The sequence below is a fragment of the Agelaius tricolor genome, unplaced genomic scaffold (genome assembly GCF_023055355.1).
Source record: "Agelaius tricolor isolate 1412-34295 unplaced genomic scaffold, bAgeTri1.0.p SCAF_5, whole genome shotgun sequence".
NCBI lineage: Eukaryota > Metazoa > Chordata > Aves > Passeriformes > Icteridae > Agelaius > Agelaius tricolor.
The window spans coordinates 30,277,392-30,294,361 of record NW_027269265.1 but is presented as its reverse complement, the minus strand read 5'-3'; the positions used below and the strand labels follow the sequence as shown (position 1 = coordinate 30,294,361).

Here is a 16,970-nt window from a genome sequence, read left to right as displayed (position 1 = left end):
CTGATTGAACTAAAAAAAATCACTTTGTTTGCTAACTCCAATTCCCATTACATGAGTAAAATATTCTCACTAATTCTCAGGTCAAAGTTACAAATTAGAGCAATGGATTAAGAAGATATAATACTGTTTCATTATAAGAATCACACCCCCAATTCACTTAAAAATTAATGAAAGCTGATTGCAGATTTGTTTCTATAGCAATTACTTAGAGTGTTTCTCCTTACATTTAACGAAAATTGTGTGTGACTTCATGAAAGAAAAACAATTTGCATTAACAAATTAGTGCATTTGAAAGTCATCTTCATGAAACAAAATATACCCTAGCTGAATATACAGAAGAATGAACACTAATGAAAGTTCAAAATCAGGACTATGTAGAAATTCATGGTAAATCAGTCAGGATATTCAGAATATGTGAGGAGTCTTAGTATTGAAGAGTTAATTGCTACTGCAGCGAACCTGATTAATGCACATGGCAATTCTATGTTGCTTATAAACCTCCTCAGTTAGCAATCAAATTACTATTTTCTAATTAATTGCATTTGTTAGTTTCTACTTGTCAGTTGTTTCATATTCATCATCCTTTTGCCATTAGTTTCCATTTCTAAATGAATCATTCTAAGAGCAGAAAGTGAAAACATTGCTATTCCTCAAGCATGATTTCTTATTTTGTTGACATGAATGCATAGTAACTGCAAGTTTCTTCAAGCTGTTGTGGAATATTTATTTTTTAGTTGCCATGAGGTCATACACTTGGAGTTTTAAGATGACAGAAACTCCTGGTGGAGTTTTGAACACATTTAGCTTTTGTAATTCTGCTTCAGGCAGTAGCAGGCAAGTTAAACAATCACTGATTGACTTTTATTAACCGATTTGTAAGGCTGATAGGCTCAGGAATGCAACCTATAGACAGATTCTTGAAATACAGCCGAGACAGGAATCTTACAGAAATTCCAAAAATAGGAGGTAATATTCTCCTTGCAAACTAATTTTTTTCCCTTAGATAATATTCTTTACTTTATAAGATATTATTCTTTTTCTGCTTTTTATTTGAAAAGTTCATCAATAAATCTATGATTATTAAAAAATCCCAAATTACCTATCACAGACTTAATTTCAAGCCTATGCTATTTTACATGAAAATAAAAAAAAAATTCCCACTAAGGTAACAGAAGAATTAAAGTTAAAATGTTAACTGAAGTAAAATTAGTGTAATGGTTTCCTTGGTATAAACTAGCTAGAAGCCCAGATGAAGATGCTGCACAGTGGACTCCTAATCTGTCCTTGGATTATCCCCTTACTCTGGGGTAAACTGGAGCCAAGCTGTACTTGGCATGCATTTCTTCCCTGAGAGAGCAACTCAGTTCAACCCAATAAAGGGTTGAGAGGAAGGGGCCAGAGTTCCACCTTTCTCTGGGCTAGCCACCTGTACAGGGTGGCTAGAAACACAGAAACACAGCCCTGCTATACAACACATTCTCCCATCCCATGCTGGTTTTCATAGTTATCCCTCATTTACCATGAGCTCTCTTGGAGGATTAGAGCTGTACAAGCCAGTTCCTGATTGTATAAACCATAAGTTATGTGATATCACAGATTTTGATGCCTGTGCAATCTCAAATTTTTGTTTTAAAGGTTTGGTTTGGATTTATTAAATATATGGCATTTATTTAATTGCTAGATCAAATTAATTTCTCCTATGAACATATAGTTATCATCTAATATTCTAAGGAAAAAAAAAAGTAATTAATTATTTGGGGCTTATGTTTCTCTTTTATTTTTCATTTTGATGTCAAAAAGCATCTGTCATACAGCAGGCATTCCACATATGAGTCCTTAGATTGAAGCAGCAGTTCTACAGTTTTGAAGGGCTTATAGAGACAGCCTCAGGACCTCTAAGTGCATTTACACAGTTGACACAAAACACATTAGTGGAATCGATGTCAATGAAAATGCTTAACATTCTTCTTAAAAAGAGAGGTACAGCAGGATCTTATAACTCTAGTCTGTGTTCTCTGAACCAAAAGAATGCTCATGGTGGGTACTTCTTGCCACTTCCATGTAATTAAACTTTTGAGTAGTATTTCTTGGCATTGGAGCACTACTGATAAATGTCTACCATGGAGTAGAACAGAAAAAAAGAAAACCAGACAAATTTATCTAAGCATTTTAATTAATTGTTAAGATGACCTTGCTGATGAGAGGTAAAGACTCAAATTCTGTCCTTAATTGAATCAAAATGGAAACTGCACAGACATGAAAGCCCTCAATTTATAGATATTTAAACCTCCATCTCTTTCAAAATCAAAAGTTGAAACCAGATCAAACTTAATTGCTGACATTTTTAGCATTTTTTCCCTTTTATTTGTCTAAAGAAAGCATCATGTGTGGCATAAACTTCAGCTCATACAATTCGATATTTGGCTGCCAGGAGCTGCAGGTACAGCAGGGATTCTCCACATCGCTGAAATTATCTCTGAAACATACAGGTAAAAAAATCTGTTATGCTATTTTTTTTAATTAAGCCAACTGTGTCACTTCCTAAAGAGCACTGTACAAAGATCTTGTAACACGCAGTGAAAATGTATAGGTATCCAGTTATTTGTAAATAATATATCATACACAGTAATTACTACTGAAGTGTTTAATCATTTTAATAGGTCTCTTTTAATTCTGTCATCCTTTTGTGTTGATACAGGCTACAACTTCCAGCAACATTACTTCATGCTCTCACTAAAAACAGATCAGTTATAGCATATCCTTTTAAGAAGTTTGAAATAAAATATGCTAAGTATATTAAAAATGTGCCAGGTATGTTACGCCCACTGCCAGTTTCAATGCCAGTAAATTATCCTGTTTTGCAAATCATTGCCTATTGCTATTCACAGACTATGTGAATAAATGTCTAGCTTTCATTCATTCTAGGCTCTGGAGCCTAGTGATGGCAGCTCTGGGAAACAGCCTTTGGGCTGAGGGCTGTCCTCTTCATTTTTTGAATGTTCTCCACAAGGGATGGTTCATGGGATTGCTATCAGTATGCTCCAGGGCAAATGCCTCCTTCTGTGGGATGCTTCTGGGGAGCTGTTCTCATTGGGCTCCAACTTTAACACCTCCAACCCACTGAAAATCTTTTATCTGTAGCTGTTATCAGTAGGCTTCACAGTTAAAATACCATCACCCAAGAAGGCTGTTTACTGGAATGGCTTTTTTTTAAGTCTCCAGAGTGAAAACTATGCCCCAAGTCTGGAGGAGCAGCCGTCAGAGGGATCCAAAGCATCATCTAAACCAAACTTATTTGATAGCTTTGCACTGATGCAGGACACAGAGGAAAGCAGGAGGAAAAAATGGATGCAGAAGATTCAGGTTAATGATACCAAGAACACAAGAACTGGAACTCATCAACTAATGCTGGCATTTCTAAATAATCCAACAAGAAATGTGATTAGCCAGCTACACTGATAATGTATTAACTCCTGCCAGTCTTCTCAATATCTGCTTCACCTAAGGTAAGAGAACGAGCTCATATACAATTTTGTTAGTATATCAAAGACTGCAAGTGCTATGAAAACTGCTGGTTATACTGCATGAGTACTTGACCAGTGGGAGAAAATTCCATCTGTGTGTGCCTTTGAAGTTTAAGTGCCCTTCACTACACAAATCAGCTTGTGTTAAAGGATTCTTATGTCTTCTAAACTGGTTTGCCACTCCACTGTTTTACCTCACCCACAGCATCTCCATTCAAATCACAATTCATATGCTTCAGAATGTATTTCCTAACTGATGCTATATTAACCACAGCCCATGTAGCACAGCAATGGAAGAAAAATGGAAGAAAAGCCATAAGGATCTCAAACCATAAAAACCTGGAGACTGAAAAGCTTTAAGGGTCACTAAACAAAGCATGGGTAATGACTGTTATTACTGACAAAGAGTCAGGAAATCTGGGGAAGGAAAAACCTAGCAGGAGAACTCATAGTGCAGGTATTGAGATTCACACACTACTGGCAAAATCAGAATAATGAAACTTTGTCCAACCCTTCCAGGGAAACCTTGAAGGAATTCATATGTTCCTGAGGCATCAACATTGCTTTAGGAAAATCCTGTTGACCATGAACTCCCAAAATAACCTGGAGAAGTGGGTATTAAAGAGAGAAAACTGCTTGAAGACATCAGTAGCATCTGAGGAGTGATGCAGAAACTGGGGACCCTCAAATGGAGAGGCCAGAACAACTGATATTATTGATAGCTTTGCTCTCTCCCTCCCCTCTAATAGTAAGCTCAGAGCACAGAGACCTTGGAAAAGTATCAAAAGATACAAAGCACAAGCTGGGCATTGGACACTATCAACATCCCAGCTCATTTCAGGGGATTTCCCATTGTAAATGACTGCAGGTAGAGTAAGTGGTAGTTACAGCTAACTCACAACATTTTTTCACCCCCAAAGAAGGGCATTCTTACATTATAGTTGAATAAGATTAGAAGCTCAATTATTGAGCCTGGACAGAAGCTAAGCCACATCAGCTGCTTTCTCACTCCTTTCCTGCCAGACCAGCAGTTAATGGAAAAGCCAAAGCAAGACAAGGGAGAACTTTGAGACAAAGCCTGTTTAATTCTTCTGGTTCTTGGGGAGGTTGTTTTTTTCCCCTCTGGCTAAGAAGTTGTCAAAAGGATTCTACCCTAGAATCTCAACCCTGTGGGTTGAGAATTAGAGTGGGCAGCTCTCAAAGATGCGTTGAGGCAAAAGACTCTGTCAGCTATCCCAGCTCTACAGCAAGCAGTTCAGGCAGACACAACCCATTGGACAAATGCTCTGTGCTCAGGCACCACTGGACTAGAAAGGGTTGTGCTGGGTCTCTGGGAAATGGGGACAAAAGCAGCTCTTTGTGAGGACAAACTGGGGCTGCCCCACACCAGACTGAGCCAGTTCCATGGCAGGCCCATGCCCAGCCCCAGAGGAGCCCTGCAGGCAATAGGGCAGCGCTGCAGCACCAACAGCTTAAGGGTCTCAACATCACAGTGGGCTTTGCCAATCACTGGGTGACTTTGGGATGTCACCTGGTGATGTATGTCAATGATGATGGATCCACCTAGCAATGGATTATGATGTCACCGAGGGGCTGGCGTCCCTCCCTGCACATCACCCAGTCAACACCACACTCCAACTGACCAAGTTTGCGTGCAGACGCACTGGAGGCTACCACCCAGCCAGGCCAGCGCTGCGCTTCTCCACTGCTGCTGGCCTGGCAAACAATCACTGCCTGAGGGCACAGCAGGGAGCTCTTGCTGCAACTTTTGCTTCTAACTTGCCGCTTCTCCCCATTCCTCCTTCTCTTCCATCTGCTAGTCCTTGTTGCTCTTCACTTTTCTGCACTTTCTCTCGTGATGCTAGTTTGCTTTCCTCCTGCTCTGGGCTACAGGAAAGCTTTGTACCAGCACTGTGTCAGAGAAGCCCTTTGGTAGCTCTCCAGTTTTTCCATTCGTTTCTCTGGCCACCAGCATGGAGGGACCCTGGGTCGGCACCTGGAGACCTCATCCCCGACGGGGCCCAATCCTTGCAGAATTCAGCACCCCAGGTCCCAAGTACTGGCTCCCTGGGACAACAGGTAAACCAACTATCAGGGGACATGATAGCACAGCACAGCGCTTGCTTCCACTTAGGAACCTCCTTTCACCACTCTAAGAGCAGGCACAGGCCCTTTCACAGGCTTTTCTTCCCAGGTCATATGGCTCATGATCCCACGAAAGACAGAGCCCCTGCATACTCATTTCGTGGGACCAAAGCTCCCTCCACAGACAGCTGCTCACCAGGTCCTCGGTACTTCATCCATCCATCCATCACCAAGACTGGGAAATATATGCCACCATCAGCACTTATGATGGGACGTAGCAAGAGCAAGATTGAGGTCACCCCTGGACCCAGTGAGTAGCATTTCTGCAGCCCTTCATCCAGGCCAGACAATCAGGCCTTACTGTTGCCCTGTACCACTGGGGCACAGAGCCCTCTGCTCACGCCCTGAATGGGCTTCAGAGAGTTCCAGACAGAAAAAAAGCAAGACTGAGCACCTCCTCCACCTCCTCCTGACTTCTCTGTGGCTTGCAGTTAGGTTCCCAGCTTCACTTCTTTTCTTGTCTCTTTCTCTCCCAGGTGATTACCTCACAGAACTTGCCAACAAACACGTCTTCTATACTGCACCGTCCAATCACATGGTGTTCCGGCCCAATGACTTTAAAAGGTTCCGAACACCAGGTATGGAACTTGGGGAAACAGACACTCTTACAGCCTGTGTGTCCTCCAGGGAGCATCTGCAGCTTCTTCAACAGGCCTAGCAAAAAGCCTGGGCAGCAAGACGCAGTGTCTGCTCAACAAGCTTTTTGCCGTTCCACAGCACCAACTTCTCCCATCTCACAGAAGAACCGGCACCTCTGGTTTCAAACAGCCAAGGCACACCACATGCAACAAAAGCCACAGGCACTGGCATGAGGGGCAGGATACCCTTCCTGCTCCTCACAGCCAGCTTGGCACGCTGACTCTCTTCCACCCAGGCATTGCACCCTTTCCCACAGGACTGACCTATGCTGTCTTCCTATTCCATTTCCAGGTCCTGGCACCTACACCTTACCTAGGATTCTAGGACCCAACACAGCATACACTCATGCTCAACCATGCTACTCTATGAAGGGGAAGAGTCAATACCAAAGCTGCTTTCAAGATGTGGCAAAGGTGAGCTGTGCTTCTGTTCTCTAACAGCAGCAGCAGAAGTGCAGCTGCTCTGCTTAGGGCACAAGGGCCCCAGAGCCTGCCGTATCCCCACATAACACACGCTTCCCTGCACCTGCAGCAAAGCACAAGAAGCCACAGGGCCTCTGGCTCTGCTATTACCAGTAACACTGACACCTGAACCCCCCCCCCCATTTTTCCACACCTGCAGCTTTGGCACAGTACAGCTCACTGGCATTAATGGCAATAATCTCCCCTCATCCTCTGGGAAATCTACCTCTCTTCCCAAGGAGCCCTCATTTCCAAGGCTCCAGGCCTCCCACACTACTCCTCTGGCCAGCCACCTAAAGCAGCACAGTACTCATGGACACCCAGCAAGAATCCACACTGCCTCTTGTACCCACCAACCTCATTGCTTCTCTTGCAGACGCCAGGTCCTGCGGCATTTGCCAAGGTGGATCTGGATGTCTACAAAACCAGGGCTCCCAAATTCTCAATGGGACTAAAAACCAAACTGGCTGGCAAGGATCGGTTTCCAGGTCCTGCAGACTACAACACAGGAAAGGTAAGACAGCCTGTGTACCCTTAAGTTATGCTGCACAACCTTAACTTGAGGATAACTAGAGAATGAGGCACTATCTTCACTTCTTTTCTTCCCCTTCCAGGTTGCACTGATCAAGGCCCGGGATCCTGCTTACAGTTTTGGACTGCGACATTCTATCTACAAAGCTTCTTTAATACCTGCAACGCATGTTGATTAAAGACGGACACCTGAAGAGATCTTTTTTCTGTTCCTCCTTTGCAGCAGGGTGGGGTAAAGTGTGCGTTGAGGTAGACCACTGGTTTCACTGTCTCATGTCTATGCCTCAGTCAAAACATGGCAGGATGAGGGTGAGGGGAGAGCAGTGAGGTAACAGTGTGAGCCACGCTGATATCTCCAACACCACCATTTCACCTAACCAGAGCAAAACACTGTGAAAGCTTTCCAGCCCTGCCTTGCACACTCTCACCCCATGGCCCATGCTGGCCTCAAGGACAAAGCCCATCTCAGTGCACACAGGTGGCATCTGCCCAAGGTGTGCCCAGAAACACATCTGCCCTGCATCCTCTCTTGCCACAGGCAGGGAGGGGCTCATTTCCACAGGCAAGTCCCCAGACCACTGAGAGCTAAGGAGAAAGAACCATTATTCCAGTCTGAAAATGGAATCACCATAGAATCCTGCAACAGCCCAGGCGGGAAGGGACCTTGGAAGGTGACCTCATCCAGCCCTCATGCGGGAGAGGCAGCCTGGAAGAGACTAGCCAGCACCTAGCCAACCGCAAACTTGATTGTGGCCAGTGATGGGACTCTACTGTGCTCCTGGGGAGCCTGTTGCTCATCTCTGGCTAAGTGGTGATGCCAAAAGGATACAAAAATCCCCTGATTGCTGGGGAACAGGGTGGGAATGGTTGGAGTGGGCAGCTTTTTCAGGTGCTCCAAGGCAGGGGCCTCTCTCAGCTCTGTGGCCTGCACTTCAGCCTACTCAGCCTCTCACAAATACACTGATAAAATAATTTAATAATAAAAAAGACAAAAGTGTTACTATGATTACAAGTAGAAAACCCTGAAGCATATTTTATAGGAACGTTAGGAGTGCTGTTTTTAAAGAATTCAGTCAGAGAAACCTTATCAAGAAGTTGACTGGTATCATATGCCGCGTTCAAGAAGCTATCGAAATTGTCATGAGCACCAGTTAGTGTGCTTGGAAAACCCTTCCCTTCCCAACCTAATTTGACTATCAAGGATTCCAATCGGTAGATCTCAGTAGATATGGCCAATTATAGTCTTAGGGTAGGAATATTATTGTAGTTATATAACTAGCGAAACCAGTAATTGTAAAGGTTACACTTGAGAATGGGCAGATGATGCATACTATGGAAAAGAATTGATGTAAAAATGACACAGCAGAAAAAGCATATAAAATGGATGAATTTTGTTTGCAAATCAGAACAAATTTGGAGGAGTAATCCCCCTTTTTCCTGGCACTGAAATACAGAAGTGTCTCCTTGGTCACAACAAATTGGTTTTGGATAAGTGTATTTCACACTGTTTGGTGAAAAAAGCCCTGTGCTCAGGCACCACTGGACTAGAAAGGGCTGTGCTGGGTCTCTGGGAACATGGGGAGAAAAGCAGCTCTGTGTGAGGACAAACTGGGGCTGCCCCACACCAGACTGAGCCAGTTCCATGGCAGGCCCATGCCCAGCCCCAGAGGAGCCCTGCAGGCAATAGGGCAGCGCTGCAGCACCAACAGCTTAAGGGTCTCAACATCACAGTGGGCTTTGCCCATCACTGGGTGACTTTGGGATGTCACCTGGTGATGTATGTCAATGATGACGGATCCACCTAGCAATGGATTATGATGTCACCGAGGGGCTGGCGTCCCTCCCTGCACATCACCCAGTCAACACCACACTCCAGCTGAGCAAATTCATGTGTAGACAGGCTGGAGGCTAGCCCCAGCCAGGCCAGCGCTGCGTTCTACGCCAACAATTGCTGCCTGAGGGCACAGCAGGAGGTTTTGCCACATCTTTTGCTTCTAACTTGCTGCTTCTCCCCATTCCTCCTTCTCTTCCATCTGCTAGTCCTTGTTGCTCTTCACTTTTCTGCACTTTCTCTCGTGATGCTAGTTTGCTTTCCTCCTGCTCTGGGCTACAGGAAAGCTTTGTACCAGCACTGTGTCAGAGAAGCCCTTTGGTAGCTCTCCAGTTTTTCCATTCGTTTCTCTGGCCACCAGCATGGAGGGACCCTGGGTCGGCACCTGGAGACCTCATCCCCGACGGGGCCCAATCCTTGCAGAATTCAGCACCCCAGGTCCCAAGTACTGGCTCCCTGGGACAACAGGTAAACCAACTATCAGGGGACATGATAGCACAGCACAGCGCTTGCTTCCACTTAGGAACCTCCTTTCACCACACTAAGAGCAGGCACAGGCCCTTTCACAGGCTTTTCTTCCCAGGTCATATGGCTCATGATCCCACGAAAGACAGAGCCCCTGCATACTCATTTCGAGGCAGCAATGCTCCCTCCACAGCAACCTGCTCACCAGGTCCTCGGTACTTCATTGAATCATCCATCACCAAGACTGGGAAGCAGGTGGCTCCATCAGCACTTGTCACAGCACGTCCCAAGAGCAAGATTTTGGCCACCCCTGGACCCAGTGAGTAGCATTTCTGCAGCCCTTCATCCAGGCCAGACAATCAGGCCTTACTGTTGCCCTGTACCACTGGGGCACAGAGCCCTCTGCTCACGCCCTGAATGGGCTTCAGAGAGTTCCAGACAGAAAAAAAGCAAGACTGAGCACCTCCTCCACCTCCTCCTGACTTCTCCTCTGTGGCTTGCAGTTAGGCTTCCATCTTCACTTTTCTTGTCTCCTTCTCTGTCCCAGGTGACTACACCACGGATCCTGCAAACAAACATGTCTTCCATACCGCACCGGCGAATAGCCTGACATCCCGACCCAAGGACTTAAAAGGTTTCCGAACACCAGGTATGGAACTCGGGGAAACAGACACTCTTACAGCCTGTGTGTCCTCCAGGGAGCATCTGCAGCTTCTTCAACAGGCCTAGCAAAAAGCCTGGGCAGCAAGACGCAGTGTCTGCTCAACAAGCTTTTTGCCGTTCCACAGCACCAACTTCTCCCATCTCACAGAAGAACCGGCACCTCTGGTTTCAAACAGCCAAGGCACACCACATGCAACAAAAGCCACAGGCATTGGCATGAGGGGCAGGATACCCTTCCTGCTCCTCACAGCCAGCTTGGCACGCTGACTCTCTTCCACCCAGGCATTGCACCCTTTCCCACAGGACTGACCTATGCTGTCTTCCTATTCCATTTCCAGGTCCTGGCACCTACACCTTACCTAGGATTCTAGGACCCAACACAGCATACACTCATGCTCAACCATGCTACTCTATGAAGGGGAAGAGTCAATACCAAAGCTGCTTTCAAGATGTGGCAAAGGTGAGCTGTGCTTCTGTTCTCTAACAGCAGCAGCAGAAGTGCAGCTGCTCTGCTTAGGGCACAAGGGCCCCAGAGCCTGCCGTATCCCCACATAACACACGCTTCCCTGCACCTGCAGCAAAGCACAAGAAGCCACAGGGCCTCTGGCTCTGCTATTACCAGTAACACTGACACCTGAACCCCCCCCCCCATTTTTCCACACCTGCAGCTTTGGCACAGTACAGCTCACTGGCATTAATGGCAATAATCTCCCCTCATCCTCTGGGAAATCTACCTCTCTTCCCAAGGAGCCCTCATTTCCAAGGCTCCAGGCCTCTCACACTACTACTCTGGCCAGCCACCTAAAGCAGCACAGTACTCATGGACACCCAGCAAGAATCCACACTGCCTCTTGTACCCACCAACCTCATTGCTTCTCTTGCAGACGCCAGGTCCTGCGGCATTTGCCAAGGTGGATCTGGATGTCTACAAAACCAGGGCTCCCAAGTTCTCAATGGGACTAAAAACCAAACTTCCTGGAAAGGGAGCGTTTCCAGGTCCAGCAGAATACACCCTGGGAAAGGTAAGGCAGTCAGCCCATCAATGTGTTATGCTGCACAACCTTAACTTGAGGACAACTCTGGAGAGTGAGGCATTATCTTCACGTCTTTTCTTCCCAATTTCCTCTTCCAGTTGTCAGTAACCAAGGCCCGGGATCCTGCTTACAGTTTTGGACTGCGACATTCTATCTACAAAGGTTCTTTAATACCTGCAACACATGTTGATTAAAGACGGACACCTGAAGAGATCTTTTTTCTGTTCCTCCTTTGCAGCAGGGTGGGGTAAAGTGTGCAGCAGGGTGGGGTAAAGTTGGTGTAGACCACTGGCTTCACTGTCTCATGTCTATGCCTCAGTCAAAACATGGCAGGATGAGGGTGAGGGGAGAGCAGCGAGGTAACAGCGTGAGCCACGCTGATATCTCCAACACCACCATTTCACCTAACCAGAGCAAAACACTGTGAAAGCTTTCCAGCCCTGCCTTGCACACTCTCACCCCATGGCCCATGCTGGCCTCAAGGACAAAGCCCATCTCAGTGCACACAGGTGGCATCTGCCCAAGGTGTGCCCAGAAACACATCTGCCCTGCATCCTCTCTTGTCACAGGTAGGGAGGGGCTCATTTCCACAGGCAAGTTCCCAGACCACTGAGAGCTAAGGAGAAAGAACCATTATTCCAGTCTGAAAATGGAATCACCATAGAATCCTGCAACAGCCCAGGCGGGAAGGGACCTTGGAAGGTGACCTCATCCAGCCCTCATGCGGGAGAGGCAGCCTGGAAGAGACTAGCCAGCACCTAGCCAACCGCAAACTTGATTGTGGCCAGTGATGGGACTCTACTGTGCTCCTGGGGAGCCTGTTGCTCATCTCTGGCTAAGTGGTGATGCCAAAAGGATACAAAAATCCCCTGATTGCTGGGGAACAGGGTGGGAATGGTTGGAGTGGGCAGCTTTTTCAGGTGCTCCAAGGCAGGGGCCTCTCTCAGCTCTGTGGCCTGCACTTCAGCCTACTCAGCCTCTCACAAATACACTGATAAAATAATTTAATAATAAAAAAGACAAAAGTCTTTTTTATTTTCTTGTAATACTATGATTACAAGTAGAAAGCCCTGAAGCATATGTTATAGGAATGTTAGGAGTGCTGTTTTTAAAGAATTCAGTCAGAGAAACCTTATCAAGAAGTTGACTGGTATCATATGCCACGTTCAAGAAGCTATCGAAATTGTCATGAGCACCAGTTAGTGTGCTTGGAAAACCCTTCCCTTCCCAACCTAATTTGACTATCAAGGATTCCAATCGGTAGATCTCAGTAGATATGGCCAATTATAGTCTTAGGGTAGGAATATTATTGTAGTTATATAACTAGCGAAACCAGTAATTGTAAAGGTTACACTTGAGAATGGGCAGATGATGCATACTATGGAAAAGAATTGATGTAAAAATGACACAGCAGAAAAAGCATATAAAATGGATGAATTTTGTTTGCAAATCAGAACAAATTTGGAGGAGTAATCCCCCTTTTTCCTGGCACTGAAATACAGAAGTGTCTCCTTGGTCACAACAAATTGGTTTTGGATAAGTGTATTTCACACTGTTTGGTGAAAAAAGCCCTGTGCTCAGGCACCACTGGACTAGAAAGGGCTGTGCTGGGTCTCTGGGAACATGGGGAGAAAAGCAGCTCTGTGTGAGGACAAACTGGGGCTGCCCCACACCAGACTGAGCCAGTTCCATGGCAGGCCCATGCCCAGCCCCAGAGGAGCCCTGCAGGCAATAGGGCAGCGCTGCAGCACCAACAGCTTAAGGGTCTCAACATCACAGTGGGCTTTGCCCATCACTGGGTGACTTTGGGATGTCACCTGGTGATGTATGTCAATGATGACGGATCCACCTAGCAATGGATTATGATGTCACCGAGGGGCTGGCGTCCCTCCCTGCACATCACCCAGTCAACACCACACTCCAGCTGAGCAAATTCATGTGTAGACAGGCTGGAGGCTAGCCCCAGCCAGGCCAGCGCTGCGTTCTACGCCAACAATTGCTGCCTGAGGGCACAGCAGGAGGTTTTGCCACATCTTTTGCTTCTAACTTGCTGCTTCTCCCCATTCCTCCTTCTCTTCCATCTGCTAGTCCTTGTTGCTCTTCACTTTTCTGCACTTTCTCTCGTGATGCTAGTTTGCTTTCCTCCTGCTCTGGGCTACAGGAAAGCTTTGTACCAGCACTGTGTCAGAGAAGCCCTTTGGTAGCTCTCCAGTTTTTCCATTCGTTTCTCTGGCCACCAGCATGGAGGGACCCTGGGTCGGCACCTGGAGACCTCATCCCCGACGGGGCCCAATCCTTGCAGAATTCAGCACCCCAGGTCCCAAGTACTGGCTCCCTGGGACAACAGGTAAACCAACTATCAGGGGACATGATAGCACAGCACAGCGCTTGCTTCCACTTAGGAACCTCCTTTCACCACACTAAGAGCAGGCACAGGCCCTTTCACAGGCTTTTCTTCCCAGGTCATATGGCTCATGATCCCACGAAAGACAGAGCCCCTGCATACTCATTTCGAGGCAGCAATGCTCCCTCCACAGCAACCTGCTCACCAGGTCCTCGGTACTTCATTGAATCATCCATCACCAAGACTGGGAAGCAGGTGGCTCCATCAGCACTTGTCACAGCACGTCCCAAGAGCAAGATTTTGGCCACCCCTGGACCCAGTGAGTAGCATTTCTGCAGCCCTTCATCCAGGCCAGACAATCAGGCCTTACTGTTGCCCTGTACCACTGGGGCACAGAGCCCTCTGCTCACGCCCTGAATGGGCTTCAGAGAGTTCCAGACAGAAAAAAAGCAAGACTGAGCACCTCCTCCACCTCCTCCTGACTTCTCCTCTGTGGCTTGCAGTTAGGCTTCCATCTTCACTTTTCTTGTCTCCTTCTCTGTCCCAGGTGACTACACCACGGATCCTGCAAACAAACATGTCTTCCATACCGCACCGGCGAATAGCCTGACATCCCGACCCAAGGACTTAAAAGGTTTCCGAACACCAGGTATGGAACTCGGGGAAACAGACACTCTTACAGCCTGTGTGTCCTCCAGGGAGCATCTGCAGCTTCTTCAACAGGCCTAGCAAAAAGCCTGGGCAGCAAGACGCAGTGTCTGCTCAACAAGCTTTTTGCCGTTCCACAGCACCAACTTCTCCCATCTCACAGAAGAACCGGCACCTCCGGGTTGAAACAGCCAAGGCACACCACATGCAACAAAAGCCACAGGCACTGGCATGAGGGGCAGGATACCCTTCCTGCTCCTCACAGCCAGCTTGGCACACTGACTCTCTTCCACCCAGGCATTGCACCCTTTCCCACAGGACTGACCTATGCTGTCTTCCTATTCCATTTCCAGGTCCTGGCACCTACACCTTACCTAGGATTCTAGGACCCAACACAGCATACACTCATGCTCAACCATGCTACTCTATGAAGGGGAAGAGTCAATACCAAAGCTGCTTTCAAGATGTGGCAAAGGTGAGCTGTGCTTCTGTTCTCTAACAGCAGCAGCAGAAGTGCAGCTGCTCTGCTTAGGGCACAAGGGCCCCAGAGCCTGCCGTATCCCCACATAACACACGCTTCCCTGCACCTGCAGCAAAGCACAAGAAGCCACAGGGCCTCTGGCTCTGCTATTACCAGTAACACTGACACCTGAACCCCCTCCCCCCATTTTTCCACACCTGCAGCTTTGGCACAGTACAGCTCACTGGCATTAATGGCAATAATCTCCCCTCATCCTCTGGGAAATCTACCTCTCTTCCCAAGGAGCCCTCATTTCCAAGGCTCCAGGCCTCTCACACTACTCCTCTGGCCAGCCACCTAAAGCAGCACAGTACTCATGGACACCCAGCAAGAATCCACACTGCCTCTTGTACCCACCAACCTCATTGCTTCTCTTGCAGACGCCAGGTCCTGCGGCATTTGCCAAGGTGGATCTGGATGTCTACAAAACCAGGGCTCCCAAGTTCTCAATGGGACTAAAAACCAAACTTCCTGGAAAGGGAGCGTTTCCAGGTCCAGCAGAATACACCCTGGGAAAGGTAAGGCAGTCAGCCCATCAATGTGTTATGCTGCACAACCTTAACTTGAGGACAACTCTGGAGAGTGAGGCATTATCTTCACGTCTTTTCTTCCCAATTTCCTCTTCCAGTTGTCAGTAACCAAGGCCCGGGATCCTGCTTACAGTTTTGGACTGCGACATTCTATCTACAAAGCTTCTTTAATATCTGCAACACATGTTGATTAAAGACGGACACCTGAAGAGATCTTTTTTCTGTTCCTCCTTTGCAGCAGGGTGGGGTAAAGTGTGCGTTGAGGTAGACCACTGGTTTCACTGTCTCATGTCTATGCCTCAGTCAAAACATGGCAGGATGAGGGTGAGGGGAGAGCAGTGAGGTAACAGTGTGAGCCACGCTGATATCTCCAACACCACCATTTCACCTAACCAGAGCAAAACACTGTGAAAGCTTTCCAGCCCTGCCTTGCACACTCTCACCCCATGGCCCATGCTGGCCTCAAGGACAAAGCCCATCTCAGTGCACACAGGTGGCATCTGCCCAAGGTGTGCCCAGAAACACATCTGCCCTGCATCCTCTCTTGCCACAGGCAGGGAGGGGCTCATTTCCACAGGCAAGTCCCCAGACCACTGAGAGCTAAGGAGAAAGAACCATTATTCCCAGTCTGAAAATGGAATCACCATAGAATCCTGCAACAGCCCAGGCGGGAAGGGACCTTGGAAGGTGACCTCATCCAGCCCTCATGCGGGAGAGGCAGCCTGGAAGAGACTAGCCAGCACCTAGCCAACCGCAAACTTGATTGTGGCCAGTGATGGGACTCTACTGTGCTCCTGGGGAGCCTGTTGCTCCTCTCTGGCTAAGTGGTGATGCCAAAAGGATACAAAAATCCCCTGATTGCTGGGGAACAGGGTGGGAATGGTTGGAGTGGGCAGCTTTTTCAGGTGCTCCAAGGCAGGGGCCTCTCTCAGCTCTGTGGCCTGCACTTCAGTCGGACTCAACCCATTAGAGAAAAACCCTTTGCTCAGGCACCACTGGACTGGAAAGGGTTCTGCTGTGTGTCTTCTGTGCGTGGGGAAGAAGCAGGTCTTTGTTAGGACAAACTGGGGCTGCCCCACTGGGGCTGTCGGAGCCATTTCCATAGCAGCCCCATGCTCAGCCCCAGCGGAGCCCCGCAGGCAATGCGGCAGTGCTGCAGCACGGACCGACCGGCGGCTGGCCCCAACCTCCGGTCGGCGGCGTTCGGGTGCTGGTTAACCCTGTGGTTAACCCTGGTTAATGAGGGAAAGGCTGCGTGTGCCAGATTGCGGGGAGGAGGAAGGCAAATTCCCGGGACCAAGGCACACAGCCGGCCGCGTCCTCTGCGGACAGGCGTCCCCTGGTAGGTCTTGTGCGGCCGTGCCGAGCTGGAACACGGTGTGCCGAGGAGCTGCAGCGGCGGGAGCCTGGGCAGAGCGGGCCCAGGCTGGAACACGGTGTGCCGAGGAGCTGCAGCGGCGGGAGCCTGGGCAGAGCGGGCCCAGGCTGGAACACGGTGTGCCGAGGAGCTGCAGCGGCGGGAGCCTGGGCAGAGCGGGCCCAGGCTGGAACACGGTGTGCCGAGGAGCTGCAGCGGCGGGAGCCTGGGCAGAGCGGGCCCAGGCTGGAACACGGTGTGCCGAGGAGCTGCAGCGG

The 16,970-nt window shown here is 48.1% G+C and overlaps 3 protein-coding genes across 7 annotated transcripts in view; all 3 read left to right on the top strand.

The window, feature by feature from the left end:
• The window catches only part of LOC139590011 (ciliary microtubule associated protein 1A-like), a 108,954-nt gene extending 101,457 nt beyond the window's left edge, over nt 1-7,497 (top strand). For 2 of the 4 annotated variants that reach the window (XM_071427001.1, XM_071427002.1), the window contains 9 exons: nt 2,376-2,489; nt 2,699-2,811; nt 3,216-3,506; nt 5,418-5,603; nt 5,719-5,919; nt 6,146-6,247; nt 6,600-6,721; nt 7,146-7,283; nt 7,384-7,497. In XM_071427001.1, coding sequence (XP_071283102.1) covers nt 5,498-5,603; nt 5,719-5,919; nt 6,146-6,247; nt 6,600-6,721; nt 7,146-7,283; nt 7,384-7,479 — 765 coding nt within the window. In that variant the 5' untranslated portion in view covers nt 2,376-2,489; nt 2,699-2,811; nt 3,216-3,506; nt 5,418-5,497 and the 3' untranslated portion in view covers nt 7,480-7,497. The other 2 variants (XM_071427003.1, XM_071427000.1) reach the window with 2 other exon arrangements.
• Nucleotides 7,498-8,030: 533 nt separating this feature from the next.
• LOC139590015 (ciliary microtubule associated protein 1A-like) lies at nt 8,031-11,402 on the top strand. Its single transcript, XM_071427017.1, has 5 exons — nt 8,031-9,599; nt 9,715-9,915; nt 10,144-10,245; nt 10,598-10,719; nt 11,144-11,402. The coding sequence occupies exons 1-5, from the start codon at nt 9,494-9,496 to the stop codon at nt 11,399-11,401; spliced, it is 789 nt and encodes a 262-aa protein (XP_071283118.1). The 5' UTR covers nt 8,031-9,493; the 3' UTR covers nt 11,402.
• A 74-nt stretch (nt 11,403-11,476) lies between these two features.
• LOC139590013 (ciliary microtubule associated protein 1A-like) lies at nt 11,477-15,530 on the top strand. 2 transcript variants are annotated; one of them, XM_071427015.1, is made up of 7 exons: nt 11,477-11,540; nt 13,455-13,640; nt 13,756-13,956; nt 14,185-14,286; nt 14,639-14,760; nt 15,186-15,323; nt 15,434-15,530. In XM_071427015.1, the coding sequence occupies exons 1-7, from the start codon at nt 11,477-11,479 to the stop codon at nt 15,527-15,529; spliced, it is 909 nt and encodes a 302-aa protein (XP_071283116.1). In that variant the 3' UTR covers nt 15,530. The 2 variants fall into 2 exon arrangements, with proteins under 2 accessions (XP_071283116.1, XP_071283115.1); XM_071427014.1 differs by having other exon boundaries at nt 15,186-15,530.
• Nucleotides 15,531-16,970: the final 1,440 nt, after the last annotated feature.

What these genes read in the sequence shown, in the direction of transcription:
- LOC139590015 (XM_071427017.1), top strand. Translation starts at nt 9,494, where the DNA reads ATGGAGGGACCCTGGGTCGGCACCTGGAGACCTCATCCCCGACGGGGC. An exon ending in AAAAGGTTTCCGAACACCAG is followed by an intron (nt 10,246 to 10,597) that starts GTATGGAACTCG and finishes TTCCATTTCCAG; the next exon opens with GTCCTGGCACCTACACCTTA. An exon ending in GCTTTCAAGATGTGGCAAAG is followed by an intron (nt 10,720 to 11,143) that starts GTGAGCTGTGCT and finishes CTTCTCTTGCAG; the next exon opens with ACGCCAGGTCCTGCGGCATT.
- LOC139590013 (XM_071427014.1), top strand. Translation starts at nt 11,477, where the DNA reads ATGTTGATTAAAGACGGACACCTGAAGAGATCTTTTTTCTGTTCCTCC. An exon ending in CTGGCTCCCTGGGACAACAG is followed by an intron (nt 13,641 to 13,755) that starts GTAAACCAACTA and finishes TTTTCTTCCCAG; the next exon opens with GTCATATGGCTCATGATCCC. An exon ending in TTTGGCCACCCCTGGACCCA is followed by an intron (nt 13,957 to 14,184) that starts GTGAGTAGCATT and finishes TCTCTGTCCCAG; the next exon opens with GTGACTACACCACGGATCCT.